Raw genomic sequence first — 18,415 nt, 5'->3', positions numbered from 1 at the left:
CGTTTCAGATTTTAAACTGCAGAATATACGTACTCTTAAAGGACCCTTTACTTGATCGTCCTGCACCAATTGTGTAGTATTATCCTGTTTCAGGAGTACCTGGAAGACATTTTGTACAATAATTTGCATGTTAACTTTTAAAACAACATGTTTATGATGTCTTTAATCTATGCTTTCTTACCATCCTGTGGTTACTTCTGTCTTAATACTTATTACATTGTCTAATATTTACGTTTATTGTCTCTCTCACTAATTGTGAGCTCCTTGAGGGCTACAATCCTTCGTCACTATAACCCCAGCAGTTAGCAAATGTCAATGCGTATTACAGGCACTTCATAAATGTTTGCTGAATTAATGAACTATACAAGATTTATAATTTGAAGTGACTGCTATAAAAGTTTAAAACTGCCTTCATTGTTCTTTATCAACAAGTTATAAAAAGTTCTGTCACAAAGTATTAAAAAAACAGTATCAAACATTATTGCCCACATACAAGGTAAACAAATTAAAACCAGAACCCTGTTGGTCCTTTATAAAGTAAACTGAAATAATAATCATGATATGTATTTCACATACAAATAAGTATTCTTTTTTACTACAGATTCTCCCAAATATATACAGGGCAATCGTTCAAATAGATCAAGTACCCAAATATGAAAATTGAAATTCTACATAATGTATGTATGATAAGAGCTCCCCAATCACTGTATTGACTTTAAGTAAGTATATCTAGAGCCACAATACTAACAGAAAGTTTAAGTTCTCAAAGAAGTCCAAGTAAATATTTAGTAGTCAAATCCCATATAGCTGACATAGTAAAAATGCCAAATGAAACAAAGAAATAAATGTCAAATGATATCTTAACAATACTTGAAGAAAAATTCCACCAGATCAAAACTGAAACACAAATAATAATCACAGATAAATCTATTTCTCTACCACACAAATCATACTCTTCTAATTCACTGGTTCTCAAACGTCAACATGCAGCAGAAACACTTGAAGGGCTTATTAAAACACAATCACTGGACCCTACTGCCAGACTTTCTGACTCAGTAGGTCTGGGGTCAGGGCCTGAGAATCTGCATTTCAAACAAGTTCCCAGATGAAGCAGATGCTGCTAGTCCAGGGCCACACTTTGAAAATACCTGCTCCAGTTCATTTACCCATTCAACGTATTTTGAGTGTCTACTATGTATCAAGCACTAGTCTAGGTGTTGGGGACAGAACAAGTCAAACATGTCCTCCTTTTATGGTGCTTCACTCTTGCAGGAAAAGATCAGGTATGTAAGTGAAAAGCAAACTGCAAAACCGAAAGTACAGCATGATCTAACAACAACAACAACAACAACAATATTGTTACAGTAGGCTCTGCACAATATCTGACAGACCATATAAATCTCTCTGTAGTAGTATCAAAGAGGACTTTCATGAACTTTCTTACATAGCTCTGTAATGTTAAAGATGTTTATAGTAAGTGTGGATTACTTTCGTAATTTAAGTACGATTATTAAAAACATTTATGTGGGAAAACTACTGGAATGAAACACGAAAACGTGAATAGTAGTTTCTGAGAGGTAAGCGATGGGTATTAATCTTTTGGTACTTTTCTGTATTTCCAAATATTATACGGAAATAATGCAATGACTTTTTTCTGGTCATAAAAGGACCTTAAAAATAAAATTCTTAAATCATTTTTAACACGGTCTTTAAAACAATTCCACTATATTATTTTTCCTAATCACTTGAAATCATCTCTACCTGAACATTATGAAAGGGGAGAATAGAGATCACAGCCTAAATAAGCATGCCACAACAGCAGAGAGCCAAATAAAAGGAAGTCTCATGAACGTGGTATTTTCAGAGAAGCATTTTGGAATAACTTCTCATTTCGAGTTCTTTATTTCTCAATTCTTAATGTGCTTTTCCTATAGATTTGTATATAACAGTGTTTTCACATAATAATGATTCAGTAAGTCATGATTCAGTAAAATGTTGATTTGCAGTCTCCCCCTCCCCAACTCTCCTCAATCCAGGTTGCATGAAAAAAAAAAAAAAATTACCTTAACTTTTACCAGCCTTTTCACAGTCTTAATTTTTGCCTCACAGAAGGCACCTCGGTACTTGGCACTGACATCAGTTCCCACTGTCAGGTAGGCAGGCTCATCCGCCGCCTGATGAAAGAACACAAAATGTGAATGTCACTAGTATTTTCCCCTACACTCCAACCTTAAGCCACATTAAAAGGTTCTACATTTAAAGTACTAAGAATATTAACAGTACTGTTTATTACTAGCATTAATAACTTGGAAAATACCCCTTAAGCAAGCACTTGCATTCCCCTACTGCATAAACTATATCCTGACAACAGAAAACGTTTAAGTTCTTAGTAACTGAGAAGTATCAGCAAGGAAATATGATAATGTTTTTTCTTCCAGATATAAAATGTTTCAACAATTCTATAATTTAAGAAATGAACACATTAAGAAACAAACAACAACAACAACAAAAAAAAACGGGCACCTGGCTGGCTCAGTTGGTAGAGCATGCGACTCCTGATCTCGGGGTTGTGAGTTCAAGCCCCATGGTGGGTGTAGAGCTTACTTAACAATAATAATAATAAAATTAAATTAAAAATACAAAATAAAAAGACCTCCAAAACCAGCAAAGGTATACTCATAGTAAGTGTCTCATAAAACTTTGAGTTATTCACTTATGGCCTCCTGGAAATTGTGTTTTAAAATTAGAAGAAATATCACTGTTAAGATTAATACTAACAAGACATGGTTAAATGTTTAATAATATAGCTACATTAAGGCAATATCTTTTTGGACACAGTATATCTGCATAGATAAGAAATGAAGCCAATCCTTTTGATAAGGGGAGCATTATCTGGGGGAATCATTAGCTAAAAGCTACATATTAAAAAATCTAAGTCTAAATTCAGCTGATGAATGCAGACATATGAACTGATGGCTCAAAACTTGGAGCTGTACCTAATTTATCACACTAATCTTCTTGGTGTAGAAAAAAATAAGCTTTACTAAAAAATATCTACTTTTTAGCAAATGGTCATGATCAGAAAGATGTGGCAAATTTCATGCTACCATTCATCTTAATCTTGATGGTAAGAGAATGATAGCTACTCTTTGTCATTTTACCTTTTTTTTAAAAGTTAAGTGTTTTCATATAGGCTCAATTCAATGGAGCTAACACTGCTAAATGCAAAAGTAACAGTGTACACTTTAGAAATGATACTTTTAAGTAGAAAATGATGTTTCCTTTTCCAATAAGTTTTTCCAAGTAACAGTAAAGAAAGTAACATGTCATTTCCAGAAGATAGGAGAACAAGAAAGTTTAGGGGAATGCTGTATTTCAGAGCTTAATACACTGAGACAGTAAATGAGTAAGGAATCAAATACCTTTCAAAGTCAGTGCATTTACAGATAATGCAAACTGAAGAGGAACACTCTGGCAAATAAATATCTGATCTGAAACATTCAATGCCACTGCACTACACAATGCTATACCTTCCTTGCCCTTCAAACATCTGTACATACAATGTTTGCACTACTAGCTGTCTTCAGAAGAGTATCTTTTCAGGTTGTAGTATGTTTTAAAATATTTACTACAACAATTGAACTGAAACAAAACATTATTAGCTTTAGTCCACCTTCAAATATTTTAGCTACAAAATTTCAGAGAAGAGCCGATATCTCCCTTGCACAATCCACATATTCCTTCCTTAGAAAATCATGCTGGCATTGAGGAAGAAAAAAATTTCAAAAAATCCCCCAAAGAACCAAACAGGACAAAAGCTTTACTTCTGCAAAGGCTGCTGCCAACACAGGAAGTGTTTAAAAATACTAGCCCAATGGACAACAATGGAAAGGCTGCACCAGCCTTTCCAAAGTGCTAACTGCTTCAGAGAGGGGCCGGACTGACTGCATTAGACACAATGATCATTTCTCACTCTTTCAACACGTCCTCATTTTCAGAAAGCGCTGCTTAGTAGAGGAATCAATTTCAAGTAGCGAAAGAAAAAAAAAAAAATGACATTCCACAGCAGCAGCCTCACGACAAGCAGTGTCCAGGGCACGAGGTTCAGAGCAGCGTTGACTCCACTTACCTTCATTTTCACTGGCGATCTGTGGGGTTCCAGCTCAGCGAGCTATCTTCTCCGTCGCTAGAACCATGGGGAGGGGAAAGACAGGCACAGAATCAGTCAACAGAGGGGAGCGACCCAAGGAAAGAAAGTAAACAAACGCCAGCGGGGAGGGGCAGAACCCTAACCAGCGAAGGGAGCCGATCCCCCGGAGGGCAGCCAGGACGCAGGAGCTGAGGAAACGGCGAGAACCCCTCGGGCGCCAAAGGGCAACCCGTTCCTCCCCGGAGTTCGCCAGCGGCCCACCGCGCCCCCGCCTCGCTCGCCACTTTGACCCGGAATGCTCAACTCGGAGCCCCAGGTCGGAGCGCTCTGGAAAAGAGCAGGGCGCCGTTTGGGCTTCCCCAGGTTCCCCCCAGGCGCGGTAGCCGAGCTTTCGCGCGGCCGCCCCCCTGATACCCCGACTTCGGCCCGCGCCCCGCCTCCGCCGCTCGGCCCCCTCGGCCCGCCCCGGGCCCGCGGTGGCGGCAGCGGAGTGTCACGGCGCCATTGCTCTCCTTCCTCCGCTCTGCACCATGTCAGAAAGGAGAAGCGCTTCTTCACCGATGGGGCAGGGGCCGCGGCCTTCAGCCCGGAGGCGCGAGAGTGAGGGGAGACCGGAGCGAGGGAGGGGGCTGGGGGGGGGGGGCGGAGAGGAGGAGGGAGGTGGCCCGGAGAGGGTGTGGGAGGGGAGGGGAGCCGCACAGCGGCAGCCGCCGCCTCCTCCCCGCGCCCGCCTCAACTTTTTGTACAGCCCAGAGTGGTACCTGCCCCTGGCCCCTCGGGTCCAGCCACAGACTGCACAGGAGAGGACGCGCTGCGGAGTTGGGGGCCGGCTCCCCCAAGCAGCCCGCTTCTCACCGCACGGAAGCAAACTTAGCGGCGCGGCCAGCCCCACAGCCATTTTCCCAGGGAAGCAGCCGAGGAGGAGGCTGCGGCGGCGGTTCCTGCAGTTGCTGCCGCGGCTCCACGACCTGCCCCATCCCCTGCGCTCGCCGCACCGCTTGCCCAGCACCCCCTCCCCACCTGCGAAGCTTCCAACTGCACCGGGACCCCGGGCTGCTAGCAGCACGAGCTGCTACTGCCGCTTCGTCCACTCAGTATCCCCCACTTCCCTTCTCCTCACCTACTAACTGCGGGTGAAGTGCGCGCTGTCAGCTTCCGAGTCCTCCGCCCCACTGACCCCCGTGGGCCCCCGTCCGGGCAGCACCACTCCCGGCCGCGGCGGCAGGTCCTGCGCCCGGTTCCCCACTCGCCCGATTTACTGCCACAATCCACCAAATAACAAGCTGTTGAGCAGACTCGCTTCTACACGAACTCCTATTGGCTGCTCATGACGCCGAAGAGCTTTGGATTGGAGCTCGCTACCTGCCGTCCTCATTGGATGTAGCTAAGAAACTTCACGGATTGGTGCGAAAAACAGCAGGTAGGACATCTTCCACTTATGATTGGCTGTCTCCGAAGGCTAACGTTACTGGAGAATTGGGTATTGAGTAAGCAGGTTCTGAAAAATGATTGGTTGAGAAGACTCCGGATGTGCATGACTGAGCACTGATTGGTAAATTGAAGGGTCAGGAAGAGCAGTTCGGCACGAGGATTGGCGGCGAAGTGTCCCATGGAAACCGAACCCGGAGCTGCGGCCAGCATTTGCACGGGGGCGGGGCAGTGTCTTTCCAAGGCGCCTGCGCTAAACCGGCTTCTCGGCGCCATTTTGTCTGAGCGGCGGTGGTCGCAGCTCTATCGCATTTTACGTTTCTGGCGAGACGAGAGCCGACTGTGTATCCTGTAGATTCATTTCAGTGCGGCACCTATCCACGGTTCACTCCAGGACAGCACCTAGTGAAGGTCGGAGGAGTCGCGAACCTGTCAAAAGGTCGGTTGGAAGCTGTGGCTGTCCGAGTGACTAGGGGATGGCGCAGCTTTAGCGGCACCGGCACCGGAAGTGGACGGGCCGCGCGGCGGCCATGGCAAAGTAAGTTCTCCCTGCGGCGGGGTGGGGAGCAGGGGGCGGGATGAAAGGGGGCGAGGCCTCCTCTCCCGCCGCGCGAGAGAAAGGGGCGGAGGGGACGTGCACGTCTCTTTCTCCTGGCTGATCCTTGGCACCTCTCTCGAGAGATTTTCTGGATTCTCCTCTCCGATCAGTTCTTCCTCCCTTTGGAAGTGCGCTTCGCGAACTTGTCATATTTTCTACCCAGGTGCCAGCTCTGTGGGCGCCTCATTAATTAACACGGGGAAGGCAAGGTGCTTAGACCCAGCTGAGTCGGGAGAGAGGTTTCCGCGTGCTCCTCGCGCGATTAAGCTTTGAGGAAGCTGCAGAAAGCAGCGGGTTGTGGAATCCACCAGCTGGCCCAGACCCTGCTACTCTAACCTCAGGCGGCTCTGCCGCTTAGCACAAAGCCTGTGCTGCTTTTTTGAAAGGAAAGAGTAGTGGTTTTGTAGGGACTGAAAACACTTTAAATAAGAAGACCTCCCCGATAGGACTTTGTTCAGGGCAGCCATTGATTTTGTTCTGTTAGCAGAATCTTTGTGTTCTGTTAAAACACATTTGAAATGGTGGAAATGGAGTATTAATTGGCAAGTTCTAAAGAATGAAATAAGGAAATGTGAAATATCGTCGATAATCCACGCTACGTTTATTCAAAATTAATACCTAACTAGATTTTTGCAGTGATCACTGCAGTGATTTTTCTCAAAATTACTTACTAAGAAAATGGAGTGTAGCTGTTTTTGAGTGACCTAGTCATGCTGGTCTAGATAGCTGTTTAAACTTATTTTCGTTAGGGGCGCCTGGGTGGCCCAGTCGGTTAAGCCTCCCACTTTTGATTTCCGCTCAGGTCCTGATCTCACAGTTCCTGAGTTCCAGCCCCACTTGGGCTTTGCGTTGACAGCAGGGAGCCTGCTTGGGATTCTCTCTCACTCTCTCTCTCCCTCTCTCTCTGTTCCTCCCCTACTCGTGCTCTCTCTCTCTCTCCAAATAAATAAAAACAAACTTTAAAAAAAAATTAAACTTAAGTCTTGTAGTACCTTTGTTACTGCTGCATTGGTGGGGATCCAGCCTAGAAAATGGCTGTATGATTTGATCATTTATTGTGGATTTTTTTTGGCAGGTGGTCTGAAGAAAACCGAAATCTCTCAGTGACATATCCTAAAGTATTACTGAGGTAAGTTTTAATTTCTGTGAATAATCTTTAGAATGGGTAGACTGGAAAAATTTTACAGACCCCTGTTGTCTGTAAGATAAAGCCATAAATCCAAAAAGGAAGAATGGTGGTTGAAAGAAGTTTGGTTTGACCAGGGGTTTAAATGAATCTGTAGGGGCGCCTGGGTGGCTCAGTCGGTTAAGCACCCCACCTCAGCTCTAGTCATGATCTGACAGTCCATGAGTTTGAGCCCCGCGTTGGGCTTGTGCCCACAGCTCAGAGCCTGGAGCCTGCTTTGGATTCTGTGTCTCCTCCTCTCTCTCTGCCGCTCCCTTGCTCATGCTCTGTCTCTTTCTGTCTCAAAAATAAATTAAAAAAAAAAAATTTTAAACAAAAATAAATGAATCTGTGTAATTAGCTTCCTGATGTGTTACCGTAGAATGAAATCTCAAAATTAGTACATGTTTATGAATTTATTTACCCATTCATGTAGTTCCCATTTCTGGATTTTTTTGAGTACTTAATATTTTTGTCATAGAATAGTATGAACATTTTCATGTTTTTTTCTTCCTACTTAAAAATTTGGCACATAGAAAAAATATGTTAGTAGAAGTTTCGAAGTGATTGGGTTTTTTTTTCCTTAAGAAAATTATAAAATGATATAATACTGCTGAACTTCCCAGGGAGTAATCATCTATAATTCTACTACCAACTTAAAACTTACTATCTGATCCAAATAATGCATGTCAGTGGGGATTTGGAAATTACTAAAAAGCCTAAAGAAGAAAAGACCAGTCTCTTGTATCTCTTCCACCAAAAGGCAATTATAGTTTATGTTGTAATTCTGTGTGACACAGAGGGGTCTTTATTTTTCATCAGTGTTGTTTTATAAAGTAAAGGTCATTTTAGTCATGGTTATCTTGTCACTCATTTTTTTCTTTATAGGAAAAACTAGGAACATGGGAAATACTTTGCCCATAAAGCACTTTTCATAGTTGCATAGTCTTCTGTAGGATAGATATAATTTATATAATTGGATGATATTTTAATTTTTCTATAACAGCAGTGATAGAATTGGTATCTTGGTGCATGTTTTAGAAAAGATTTTGTCTGAGAACAGACGTCTGTGGCTAAAATTTTTAGGCATCTACATCTTTCTTTACATTCCTGGTTATTTGGAATAAATCCCTAGAAATGGGAATAAGCTAAAAGGATTGTGCGTTTAAGGCTTTGTACAGCTGCCCATCAGAAAGCTTTGCTTTTACTGTACTTACATTTTTTGTTGTTTTTTTCCGTTTATTTTTTCCCTCAGTTTTTGTTTTGTTGATTTTTTTCGCTTTATTTTTTAAATTTTCTCTCTTGGGTCTTTTATTCAAGTAGAATTATAATTTTTAAAATAAGTTTAAGAATGTTTATGGGACCTTACAAGTGATTTTTTTAAAACTAATTTATTTTTCACTCTCAAATAGGTAGGCGTTTGTATAGTTTGCTGCACAGAAGTGACATTTAGAGGATACTAAAAACTACTGTTTTTATGGTATAGTTTATTCTATGTTTCCTCGAAGCCTTCCTTAAAGTTTTCCATCTTTATGGGCATTTTCTGTGTGCTTTTTTACCCTCACAGGAACCTTTATATGTCTCTCATCACATTTGCTGTGCAGTTCTTAGGCTCTTCCCTAGTTTGAGACTCCATTCCCAGAGGGCAGCAACTGAGGTTTTAGTCGCTGTTATGTTTCCCTACTTGATACATGATAGGTGTTCTGTCAGTCTTTTTTATGAACCTGTATGTGCTTTTGTAAAGTATATGAAATAAACAGCTTAATGTTTTCTTTAACAGTAATACTCTTCTAAGAACTTGTAATGTGCCACAGATGCTGTATTAGCCTTCAAAATTGTTTGAAGTATTTGATCCAAATACTTGTTTTAATATTGAATTGATTTGTAATTGGTAATACAACATAGATTTAGAGAGCCCAGTAAGAATCTTAACGGCATTATGATCTCTTAATGGGAGGTGACTGTAGATGAATATTAACTGAAAAGTCACTAGAACCATCTCATAGGTATTAATGAGAAAAATTAATTATGATTGATTTGTTTTTTTGTAACCATTGAGTCCAAACTATTAGAATAATGTTCCCTACAAAAACAAAATCTCAAAAATTTTTAATGGTGTTTCTGTGATAAAAAGCTATTTTGAAAGCAGAATGTTTTATTTATTTGGTCAAGGCTTCAAACGAGGCTTTATAATTAGCTTCTTGAGGTAGTATTTTACACTGAAATCCCCAAATTAGAACATTCCTATGGATTTGTTTACCCATTTATGTGGTTCCCATTTCTGGATTTTTAATGATGGAACACTCTGAACATATTCATGATTTTTTTGAGCCCATGTTAAAATAGGTGACAGAGATCTCATCAGTGAAAGTGTTTAGAAGTGAAATTTTTGCTTCATTGTTTTTTAAGATTATTAAATAGACTATGTTCTGAGGATTGTGGCATACTCAAAACTAAAGGAAGTCTTTGTTTTTTAGAATAAACCTCATTTTGTGGGAAAATGAAGGAAGATGTTCCAGTTTTAAAAGACCTGGATCTACTGTTGAAAATTCTGTTTCTGGTATGTAGTTTTACTTGTCTTTTATTTACTAATTAAGATCAGCTGTTAGTATGTTATATACATATGTTACATATGTGTGTATCTTGAAAAATGATAGAATTTGTTTCACTGTACAGTTTCTATAAATGTTTATGTTGAGAAGTAGAACAGATTGATTGCTGTGTTGAACATACCTGCTTTGCTAATGGTTTTGTTGTTTTTTGGAAAGTTACATAATTTGCTTTTTTGTAACAAAGCTATCTTTGCAATCCCTGTGTGGTCTTTTGCCCTATTGGTAGTCACTGCTGATTTTATGGCCATGTGCAGGCATAGATTACTGGGTGTTTTCACCCATAATTTAGACTAGAGTGAAAGCATATTTTAGGATTTGGGTACACGCTGATCTAGGGATCTGCTTATGTTCCTACATGATCTATGCTAAAGGAGCTTACTATTAATAAAAGAAAGAATATAATTAAACATGTGGAAAGTTAATGGAGTTATTGCAAAAGATTCAGTCAGTGCAGGAAAGTTTCTAAAGATTTAAATCATGGCTTACAAGATAATTTATCAAAGTTCAGTATACGGTTGAGATTTAATTGGTTTTTAAAATACAAATTGTTTTATAATGCAGAATGAAAAGAAATTTGTTTAGTGATCATTGAAGGCTTTTCAGGGTTAGTGAGAGACCATTTGTAAAATTAGAAGAAAGGAAGATCTCGGACTTTCTTGGTGGAAAATGGTGATTAAGAATGTAATTATATAAAGAAAGGTATGTTTGGGGAAGTGAATAAACCATTTCGGAGAGGATGAGTGACTAAAGATTACATTGGAAAAATTGCATGAGGTCAGCTTGTCAACATTTCTAGAATTAGCTTCATATCGATTATGTGGGGTGCTTGTCCTCTATACTGGTTTGGGAACCTTGCGAGGGCTTTGAAAGCTGGGATGTGAGCAGAAAATAAAGATTATTTTGTTTTAGTCTCAAATTTTAACAAATCACAATGCAACTAAACAAACCCATCTCTTTTAATCCCACTCTGATAACATTGCTTTGTTTTTTATTTAAGTTTGTTTAATTTGAGAGAGAGCGAGAAAAGGCAAGTGGGGGAGGGGCAGAGAGAGGAGATGGTGAGAATCCCAAGCAGGCTCTACACCAGCAGCACGGAGCCTGATGGCAGAGCTCAAACTCAGAAACCTTGAGGTCATGACCTGAGCCAAAGTCACACACTTAACCAACTGAGCCACCCAGGTGCCCCTAACATTAGATTTTTTAAATGTCCTTGTCCTTATGCATATTTTTCTTTATTATTAATTTTTACTTTTTTTTTTTTGTTCCTTTAACGTTGTAATAAGCATTCAGTGTGACCACACACAGTACCCATTATAATTTTGATGTGTGAAAACAATCCATCAAACTGTTTTATCTTCAACTTCATTTTTGTATTTCTTGACCATTTAGGTTTCAGGTTTTTCAGTATTCTGCATTTATCATCTACGTGCATACAGTATTTTCAGTCTTTTGGACCCTTGTTTCAGGATTGATTGTCACCCTCTCTGTGACATTAGCTACCTGAATTGGGTAGTATATAATTATAATCATTTTTGCTAATTTGATAAGTGCAAAATATGTTGAGCTCTCCTTTTCCTTGTAATATTTTTGTTAACTAGTGAATTAGGACCTTTTTCTGCAATTTCAACTGATTCTTGGTACTAGACAAGTTCTCTCTTTAAGATCTCTGTCCATTTATGTGTGAGTCTTGATGTTTTATTTCTTTGAGTTTTTTATATAATATTTAGTAGTAATTGGCTACAGATATTTTTCCTTATAGATTTCTTTTTTAATTTTAGTTATTTTTGTTGAGGGTTTTTGAATAGGCACAGAGGGATATGTACACAAAATGTACTATTGGGAAGTCATTTGGAAACAGTGTCCAGTGTGACTGAAGAAATGACACAGGAATTGGAGGTAGGGAGACAAGGTATTTTTGCAATACATCTGCATGCATGAAACTAGAGTCAGACGGAGAGAGGGGAAGGAATAAGTGAGCAAGAAATTTGAGGGGAAAAAAGAGTTGACAGTATTTGATCTCTACTTGATTGTAGCAGTAAAGAAGAAAACAAAACACTCAAAATTTTAAAGAACAGGGAATAGTTCATACCATTAACAAGTTTTGTAGGTCAGAAAAAGACACTGATGTTTAAGGAAAATGAAATCAGTTTTAAACATGCTAGCCAGAGCTTGAAATGTCTGGTAAGCATTTATTCTTCTTTTATCAAAGTGCCTCTGAAGCCCTAATTGGGACAAGGCATATGCTGGACCTTACATTGTTTTTTATATTTTGATTTCTAATTCCATTCTTCTATTAGATTTTAGTGGTTTTATCAAGTCTTTGTTTCTTTTTTTTTTTAAGTTTGTTTTTGTTTTGAAAGAGAGCATCAGCTTGAGTGGGAGAGAGGTAGAGAGATGGGGAAAGAATCCTAAGCAGGCTCCATGTTATCAGCATGGAGCCTGATGTGGGCCTCAAACTCACAAACTGTGGGATCATGACGTGAGCCAAAATCAAGAGCCAGACACTTAACCCACTGAGCCACCCAGGCGCCCATATCAAGGCTTTCTTATTTCTGATTTTTAAAGTACAACTTGGCTGGCTCAGAAGAGCATTCAACTCTTGATCTTGGGGTGCTGAGTTTGAGCCCCACATTGGGTATAGAGATTACTTATATAAGTAAGTGAACTTTAAAAAAAAGTACCACTTGAAATGAAAAATTAAAGTGAATTGATAAGTAAAATAAGTGCAGGGAAACCAAATGATTTGCATACTAAAGGAGAAGTTCTTCATTATTGAAAAAAAATAGTTTTAAGGTAGCATCTTAAAAAATACATGTATGCTTTTAAATTTTTTTTAATGTTTATTCATTTATTTTGAGAGAGAGAATCAGGGAGAGGGAAAGAGAATCCCAAGCAGGCTCCATGCTGTCAGCACAGAGCCTGACTTGGGGCTCGATCTCAAACTGTGAGATCATAACCTGAGCCAAAATCAAGAGTCAGTTGTTTACCCAACTGAGCCATCCCAGTGCCCATTAAATTGTTCAAATATATGGGGTGAAATATTTTTCCCTCCTCTTTCCCAGTGGGCTAAATTTTGTGTGTTTTCTTTTAACTTTAACAAAATACAGAGAAGTAACAGATGTGTGTGGAACATGAATGTTTAGCCAAGATTCTTTAAATATCTAAAATCTAAGTAAAGATGTTAATTGTCTTGTTTTCGGAAACCACTTTTATTTCAACAGATGAAATTAAAGTGCTCAGTGTAAGGAAGGGCTTTAACAATGAGAAATGTCAAAACATGTAATAGGCTAATTTTTGAATGTTCTTCAAGAGAAAGAGCTTACTTTTACCAGTAAATCTCCCTTGGTGTCTCCGCCCTTTTTTTCTTAGGGTTTTAAAAAATGTTTTCTGCTACTTACCAAGGAAAAAGTTATTATTTTGTCTTAGAAAAAAACAGGCTTTTTAAATAATAGTTCTGTATCAATCACAATACTCAATTTTTTCCCTCTTTGTTTCTCATTAGCCTTTTTAATCAGTTTTTATAAAACAATCCATTTGGGATAATATATGAGGTTATGAAATTTGAGCTACTTCATTATATATATCAAGACTCTCCTTAGGGTGCCTGGGTGGCTTAGTTAGTCAAGCATCAGACTCCTGATTTTGGCTGCCGTCATGATCTCACGATTCGCATCGGGCTTCATGCTAAAAGCAGGGAGCCTGCTTGGGGTTCTCTCTCTGTCCCTCCCCCACCCCCGCTTAATAAAAATAAACTTAAAAAAAAAAATCTGTCTTTGATCTCATTTAAATAATTAGGTATTTAAAACTCTTCCCATCATATTGCTAGCTTTGAGTTACAAGACATAATCTGTTTACAAATTGAGGAAAAAGTAATACATTCAGAAACATTTGTGCATAAGTTTTCAGCATTTTTAATTTGTAACAAATACATGGTTTTGTGTATGTTTTCATTGCTTTTTATTAATTCCTTAACTTTGGTACCTTTTATTTTTCAACATAAGTGATTGGAGCTACCTGCATGGGATTTAGGCCTTCACCATGTCCCCATTAGAACCAAGGCTTTTAAAAGTAGTTTAGGGAGGGGTGCCTGGGTGGCTCAATTGGTTAAGCATCTGACTTCAGCTTGGGTCATGATCTTGTGGTTGGTGAGTTTGAGCCCCGCGTTGGGCTCTGTGCTAACAGTTCAGAGCCTGGAGCCTGCTTCGGATTCTGTCTCTCCCTCTCTCTCTCTCATTGCCCCTCCCCCACTCATGCTCTGTCTCTCAAAAATGAATGTTAAGGGGCGCCTGGGTGGCTCAGTCGGTTAAGCGTCCGACTTCGGCTCAGGTCACGATCTCGCGCTCCGTGAGTTCGAGCCCCGCGTCGGGCTCTGGGCTGATGGCTCAGAGCCTGGAGCCTGCTTCCGATTCTGTGTCTCCCTCTCTCTCTGCCCCTCCCCCGTTCATGCTCTGTCTCTCTCTGTCTCAAAAATAAATAAACGTTAAAAAAAAAAAATGAATGTTAAAAAAAATTTTTTTTAAGTAGTTTAGGGATAGCAAAGAAGATACTTCCAGCATTAGAGTGTGTAGCTGTGGCCAGGCTTTTTGTGAGATGGGTGGTTTAGAGCACATTTCTTAATTTCTCTGCCTCATCTATAATGGGGAGGATATGAGTAGAACTGCCTTGACAGTTTAGTATTAAATGAGTTAGTACATGTAAAGTGCTAGAATAATGCCAAATGTTTAGGAAACATTCAGATATTAGGTGGTGTTAGTGTGTATAATGCTGTTACGTAGGGTCTGTCATTCTAGCAGCTTTTAAAACAATACATTATATTTCCACATACAAATAAAGCATGTAGACTCTTTGCCTCCCATTCTAGACCTTACTGAATGTCATATCAGTCTGTCTGTAAACTAATTTGCTGCAGTCACACTAAATCTGTCTCGGCTCCCCTATACAAACTCTGTTTTCCGTGTTTTTATTCATACTTTCCCCACAATCTAGAATGTTCCCCAATCAACACTAATTTTTTTTTTTTTTTTTTTTTTTTTTTAGAGAGCAAGCACATGTGGGAGAGAGAATCCCAAGCAAGCCCCACGCTCAGCATGGAGCCTGACCCAGGGCTCAATCCCACAATCCTAGGATCATAACCTGAGCCCATAATCAAGAGTCAGATGCTCAACTAATTGAGCCACCCATGCACTCTGCAAATGCTACTTTTTGAGTGAAATTTTCCATGATCCCTCTTTAGGTAATCTGTCCCTATGAATTTCATATATTTTCTCTTAACATGATTCCTGTCACTTTCTATATTACATTTTAGTTTCTTATTCACTTACATGTTCTTTGCTAAGTTAGGACATCCTTACAGACAGAGAACTATACCTTATCTATCTTTGTTAGTTTAGAACCTGTCATAAGTGTTGGCACTTAGGAGGCACTCATTTGTGGAGTGGAAGTTTGTAAAATATATAGCAAGCTTAGAGGTGATACTTAATGAATGAATGCATGCCAGTAAAAATGTGCTTTGTCAGTGTTTGTACACTAGGAGCCTCTTGCCTGATCAGTTACTTAAAATGAGATCGCTTGAGGTTTTAGGAATTGAGTCTGATTCAATGTAGGGAGCAGAGCACGATGGGGATTATCCACAGGTGAAGAATTTTCATTGGAATGTTTTCATGCCATTTTTAAAAGTATATCTAATTAACCACCAGAGGGACTGGGGGTGTTGTTGTTGTTGTTTTCATGGATGTACCCACCTACCAAACTTCCTTATCACCAGTGGTCCAAATTTATTAAAAGTTTGGCCAGGACTAAGGGTACATCTGCTGCCAATAATATAATATACAAACCACCTGGCTCAGTCGGTAATCTCACTTTACAAATACATTTTTTCTCATCACCATTATGTCTCTAGGCATGAAAGTGGAAGTAGTCGGAGAATAGAAGCTGGCGAGATGTTTCTGAGGACACTGATCTTTGGTTACTATAATGTTGATAGGGTCTGGCCTCTAGCTTTAGAAGAAATGGGACTGGTGGAAATGAGTTAAGATATCAGGCTCGTATTAGGCATTCATGAAGCTAAAGTGGCAATTATGTTACTCTTAGCTCAAAAATTCTCAGAATTTCTACAGTAGTTCAGTGGGATGTTGGATTGAATACGCATCTTAATATAGGAACACTGGATTTGAAAACCGTATGTTCTCTGTTCTAATCATAAGCATGTTCTCATTGGCTGTGACCTGGGATACATTACTCTGCTTGAGTGTCTGCTGTTAGAGATAAAGGGCACGGGCCTAGATACTTAACAGCTCTTAGTGTACTTAAATCCAGCACCATATTTTTCAAATAAGAATTCCTGAGCACACTTCTATTATCTGTGTCTGAAAGGTTAACTGATTGATATTTAACAACCCCTGAGGATCTGAATCATTGAGGCATTGACTCAATAATTTTAGCACTTAACGAAGTTGCTGCTATTCCTATCTCATAGAATCAAATTCTGACAGAAGCTTTAATGTCCTACCTACCTCACTGTTATAGTTAATAGGCATTCTCATTATTTTCATTGTTTGGCAAAACAGATATTTGAAATAATAGCTAAGGAAGATCACTAATTAATGTCATTATAGTGAAGTTTCTGTTTTGTGTATGTATGTGTACTGCCCACACACAAAACAAAGTACAGCATACTCCAATATTTTCTCCTGTATGTTTTTTTAAGTCTGTTAGGACTGACAAAATTGATTTCCTGACTTACTGTGGATCTCAACCTGCTTTTTGGGTGGGAAGAATGGACTAGATAATAATCCCTTACATCCCGTGTTAAACATTCACTAGGCACTTCGATACAATGTTGTACTCCTAATTGTGATAGTTTAAAAGTTAAGATACAAATTGTTACCTGGAAATGCTTCTAGTTTCAACAGCAGCGGGATTGGGGTAGGGTGGGGAGCAGCTGAAAGACATCGTGTCATGGGGTATGGGAGCAAGGGGGAGTTTTTGTTTTCTTTTCGTTGGTTTATAATATGTTTGGTAGTATGTTTTTGAGTCTGCTGATATTTAATGGCCCACTTAGGGACTTATATTTATTTGTATTTTGGGATACCTTGAATCCTCTGGAAACATAAACAAAAATCTCTTCCCCAAGTTGGTTCCTTCAAACTAAACAAGCTTTTTTTTTTTTTTTTTTTGCTTTTAGTATTTATGTTTGTTCAGTTTATGTGCAGTCATAAAACTGCCTGCAGTGTTTGTATAATTTTGGTGGCTTAGATCGTGGTACACAAGACAGGGAGGGGATTTTTATATGAGAGAACATAACAAAAATAAAAGCCATCTTCCCATTTCTTGTTCCTTTATGTACTGTGTGATACTGTCCTTAAGACCTTTAAATTGCCGAGGGAACCTTGGTAACCAAGGTAAATTTTGTCTGTTTTCCTCTCAAATGTGAAGTTCTGCATTTTATTACACAGTCACGAAAAACTAGTCTGTTACCAGTAAGTACGTAAACCACAGGACTTGCTCCTTCCTATATGCTGCCAAGTACTTCCTGTTTTGTCAGATTTCCATTTAGGGAAAAGAATGGATTTAAAGTAGCCGAGCCTGAGTTTTGTTTAAAGCGTCTCTCCTGAATTTCATTTTGGAGGCTGTCCAAGTATCTAGATGGGGGGTGGGGGTGGCACATCATGTCTACAATGAAGTCATATGTCAGAAAGCTTCATTTGGCTTCATATCCTGAAACAGGGCTGCCAGGAAGGAAAAGAAACTTTTTGTTATCAGAAATAATTAGTGCATGACTTGCCAGCATTGTGGCTTGCCTTTAGGCTTTCCATGTCAAATGTGTGTCAGGTACTGAATGAATCATTATATTGCCTGTGAAGGAAGAATCTATGTTCATTTCTAGTAAACTTTTTCCTCTAGAAACGCGTAAAAACTTCCATTCAGCCACACATTTAATCCTTTTTCCATAGGGACAGGTTAAAGGTCAAGTGGTGATTCAAATAGAAATTGGCTACATTGTGAATATTGAATATCTTTAAGGGAAGAGTTAACAATTCTTTTGCAACTAAAATGGTAGATAGAACATTTAGCTATACATTACAAGTTATCTTTTTTATCTTATGAAATGAACTTTTAATTAGGTGTTAATAGAATGTGTTAGTGGAACATATTTTCAATGTAAACCTGAATCCCTTCCTATTGATGGTAAGGGAATCTTGTATTAAGGTTCTTTTGCAGTGGTGGGACCAAGTTCTATGAAATTTCTCTGACAAAATTAACCTGACCTGCCTTAAGTCAGAGCTGTTTCTCTTTGTTGATCCGTCAGTAAGATATGAAAGATGCTGTTTAATCCTTGAGCACTTATGCTCTGTGTCCACCCTCATATTGGAAATGTTCAGAAAACTGATGCTGAATCGTAATATATTCAATACCATCTACTATAAGGTTTCTACCAGAAACTTCCCTTTTCATCATCTAGA

The 18,415-nt window shown here is 39.3% G+C and overlaps 1 protein-coding gene across 3 annotated transcripts in view; it reads right to left on the bottom strand.

Annotated features, from left to right (window-relative positions):
• ARID4A (AT-rich interaction domain 4A) overlaps positions 1-5,404 on the bottom strand; it is a 65,093-nt gene extending 59,689 nt beyond the window's left edge. For 2 of the 3 annotated variants that reach the window (XM_019451687.2, XM_019451689.2), the window contains exons 1-4: positions 5,271-5,404; positions 4,130-4,186; positions 2,064-2,174; positions 34-99 (exon numbers count right to left, since the gene is read on the bottom strand). In XM_019451687.2, the coding sequence (XP_019307232.1) occupies positions 34-99; positions 2,064-2,174; positions 4,130-4,135 (183 nt within the window). In that variant the 5' untranslated portion in view covers positions 4,136-4,186; positions 5,271-5,404. Of the gene's footprint in view, positions 1-33; positions 100-2,063; positions 2,175-4,129; positions 4,187-4,293; positions 4,755-5,270 lie in introns of those variants that run through there. The other variant, XM_019451688.2, reaches the window with a different exon arrangement.
• Positions 5,405-18,415: the final 13,011 nt, after the last annotated feature.

This window comes from Panthera pardus, unplaced genomic scaffold (assembly GCF_024362965.1).
Source record: "Panthera pardus isolate Hobbes unplaced genomic scaffold, ASM2436296v1 HiC_scaffold_24, whole genome shotgun sequence".
NCBI classification, from domain to species: domain Eukaryota; kingdom Metazoa; phylum Chordata; class Mammalia; order Carnivora; family Felidae; genus Panthera; species Panthera pardus.
The sequence above is the reverse complement of the archived record's forward strand: the minus strand, read 5'-3'. Positions and strand labels throughout refer to the sequence as shown.